Source organism: Centruroides vittatus, unplaced genomic scaffold (assembly GCF_030686945.1).
Source record: "Centruroides vittatus isolate TY-2023 unplaced genomic scaffold, ASM3068694v2 contig_254, whole genome shotgun sequence".
Taxonomy (NCBI): Eukaryota; Metazoa; Arthropoda; class Arachnida; order Scorpiones; family Buthidae; genus Centruroides; species Centruroides vittatus.
In genome coordinates this window covers 276,504-279,626 of record NW_027121609.1, presented here as the reverse complement: position 1 = coordinate 279,626, position 3,123 = coordinate 276,504, and the positions used below count along the sequence as shown (strand labels likewise).

The 3,123-nt window shown below is 32.0% G+C and overlaps 1 protein-coding gene across 1 annotated transcript; it reads left to right on the top strand.

Moving 5' to 3' along the window:
- The first annotated feature begins 739 nt into the window (after positions 1 to 739).
- LOC136971442 (piggyBac transposable element-derived protein 4-like) lies at positions 740 to 2,401 on the top strand. Its single transcript, XM_067265899.1, has one exon. The coding sequence runs from the start codon at positions 740 to 742 to the stop codon at positions 2,399 to 2,401; it is 1,662 nt and encodes a 553-aa protein (XP_067122000.1).
- Positions 2,402 to 3,123: the final 722 nt, after the last annotated feature.

The window sequence follows — 3,123 nt, the reverse complement described above, 5'->3', positions numbered from 1 at the left end:
TGTCTCTGTTCTTCTTTCGAATGCTTCGAGAAATTCTCACTAGTGTTCTTGCTCTTCAGTAGACACGACACGTTATCATTTTGTTCTAGTGCGATCTTACTTGTTAGAATAACTAGCTCTATAAAATTCATCCTGTTATTTTCAAGTAAGTTTATAAGAAATATAATATTCCTGGAAAATAATAATAATTACTATTTTATTTCGCGTTCGATATATATAACGGGTTTTAGATCATTTTTTTTCCTTTTGCTACAGTTGGAAATTCACTACTTTCTGTTTTGAATACACATATTTCGCTATTGTATCAAGTAAGTTTATAAGAAATATAATATTCCTGGAAAATAATAATAATTACTATTTTATTTCGCGTTCGATATATATAACGGGTTTTAGATCATTTTTTTTCCTTTTGCTACAGTTGGAAATTCACTACTTTCTGTTTTGAATACACATATTTCGCTATTGTATCAAGTAAGTTTATAAGAAATATAATATTCCTGGAAAATAATAATAATTACTATTTTATTTCGCGTTCGATATATATAACGGGTTTTAGATCATTTTTTTTCCTTTTGCTACAGTTGGAAATTCACTACTTTCTGTTTTGAATACACATATTTCGCTATTGTATCAAGTAAGTTTATAAGAAATATAATATTCCTGGAAAATAATAATAATTACTATTTTATTTCGCGTTCGATATATATAACGGGTTTTAGATCATTTTTTTATTGTCAGCATGTCAGATTCGGAATTTGACATCGAAGAACTGTCAATGTCTGAGAGTGAATCAGACAGCTGCATCAGCATTGATGAAGATGGATTATCAGATCACAGTGAAGATGGATCAGATCACAGCGACGATGGAGTCGACACCTCTATAAGAAAATGGGTGGAAATAAACAAGGATGATCCTCCACCACCTCCTCCGCGATTTCCTTTTCGGGGAAGTTCAGGATGCAATTTCACCCTTGCGGATTATTTTGACCCTTTAGCGTACTTTCTATTATTTTTTAATTTGGAATTAATAAACATGATTGTAACCGAAACGAACAACTTCGCATTGCAACAGGCACGGTCATCAAGGGATCAGTGGGAGCCAGTGACAGTCGAAGAAATATATATATTTCTAACGATTAGTATATTGCAAGGACTGTTGTACAAACCCAGTGAGAAAATGTACTGGTCCAGGAATAAACTTATAGAAACCCCAATTTTCGGTAAACTAATGAAAAGAACAAGATACGAGGAAATAAAAAAAAATTTACATTTTGAAAACAATACCAATTTTAATCCCGAAACACACGATAATCCAAAACTTTGGAAGATTTGGCCGATAATAAATAATTTAAATTCAAAATTTTCCCAATATTATACCCCGCAACAAAATATCAGCATCGACGAGAGCCTCCTATTATTCAAAGGCCGTCTTTCCTGGAAGCAGTACATTCCTCAGAAACGGTCTCGTTACGGTGTCAAATTTTTTATGTTATGTGAATCGGAAACTGGATATTTGCACAACTTTCTAATTTATACAGGAAAAGGCACTTGCCTAAATAAAAAATACGGGCATTTTTTATTTACGTCACAAGTTGTGCTATCATTACTGGACCCGTTGTTAGACAAGGGATATTGTCTAACTACGGATAATTATTATACTTCCCCACAATTAGCAGATTATCTAATAACGCGCAAAACAGATTGTTGTGGAACACTACGAACAACAAGAAAAGATGTACCGAAAATATTACACAAAAAAAAATTAAAAAAAGGAGAGACTGTGGCAATGCAGAGAGGTAAAGTGCTGATACAAAAATGGCATGACAGGAGAACAGTCACTTTCCTCTCTACTTTCCACAGTGCTACAATGGTAAGTACAGAAACGCGTACCGGTAATGTACTAATGAAGCCACAAGTTGTTGTTCACTACAACAAAACTATGGGAGGTGTTGACCTTTTAGATCAGCATCTCCATGATTATACTGTGGCAAGAAAAAGAGGGAAGAAGTATTACAAAAAAATATTTTTCCAGTTACTAGACATTTCACTTTATAATGCCTATGTGTTATATAAAAAAAATGGTGGACAGAAACCAAACATGCTATTTCGACTGACTCTAATAGAACGACTGATAACCACATACCACACCGTAACGATGGCCAGTAAACATGGTCGGACGAGAACTGCAGGTCCGTTAAGACTTACGGAAAAACATTTCCCGGACTTTATTCCGCCGACCGACAAAAAAGTAGCTCCCACTAGATGTTGTGTTGTCTGTTGTAAAAAGAACAAGGACGGAAAAAAAATTAGACGAGAAACAAGATATCAATGTGAACAATGTCAGGTGGCCATGTGTCCGGCCCCTTGTTTTAAGATTTATCACACAAAAGAAAATTTTTAATATTATTTCCAACTTAAGTGTAATTTGTATTGGTGTAAATTGCTTATTTATATTATTTTTATATTCTGATTTGTATGCTTTTTTTATCATTATACTTTTTTATATTTTTATCTCTTTATTTTGATATTTTTCATTTTTATTTTTTTGTGATTATAGCTATGTACTATACAATATGTAAAGTATAGTATATTATGTATATTTGTAAATATTTTTTTTTCATTGTAAATATATTTTTTTTTCATTGTAAATATTTTATTTTTTCATTTATGTTACTTATAACTTTACTTTTATTTCATTAAATTTATTTTCATTTTATGTTGTATTATGTTTCATTTCTTAAATTATTTTTAAACGCTAAGCGACGCTAACTACGAATGGCAGCTTTCCAGCACGACACGGGAGTCATGCAGACAAGCCAACATTGCAGGCTCCTGTACCCCTGTAAAGTTGGCTATCCAAAGGGAAAGATGCCATTTAGGAACCAACTTTGGTGCATTCACAAAAATTAAAAAAATATTTGTTTTTCAATTAAAATGAAGTGTTTTTTTAAATATTTAACAACAAAATGATTTTCCGAATGACATGCCAGTTGGAAGACACGTATGTAACGGGTTAAACATAAATTTAATTAAACATAAAAAATATTAAAAACTTAAAAAAGGAATACCGTATTTACTCGCATATAGGACGAGGTTCTTATTCATTTATCACAGCTTCAAATT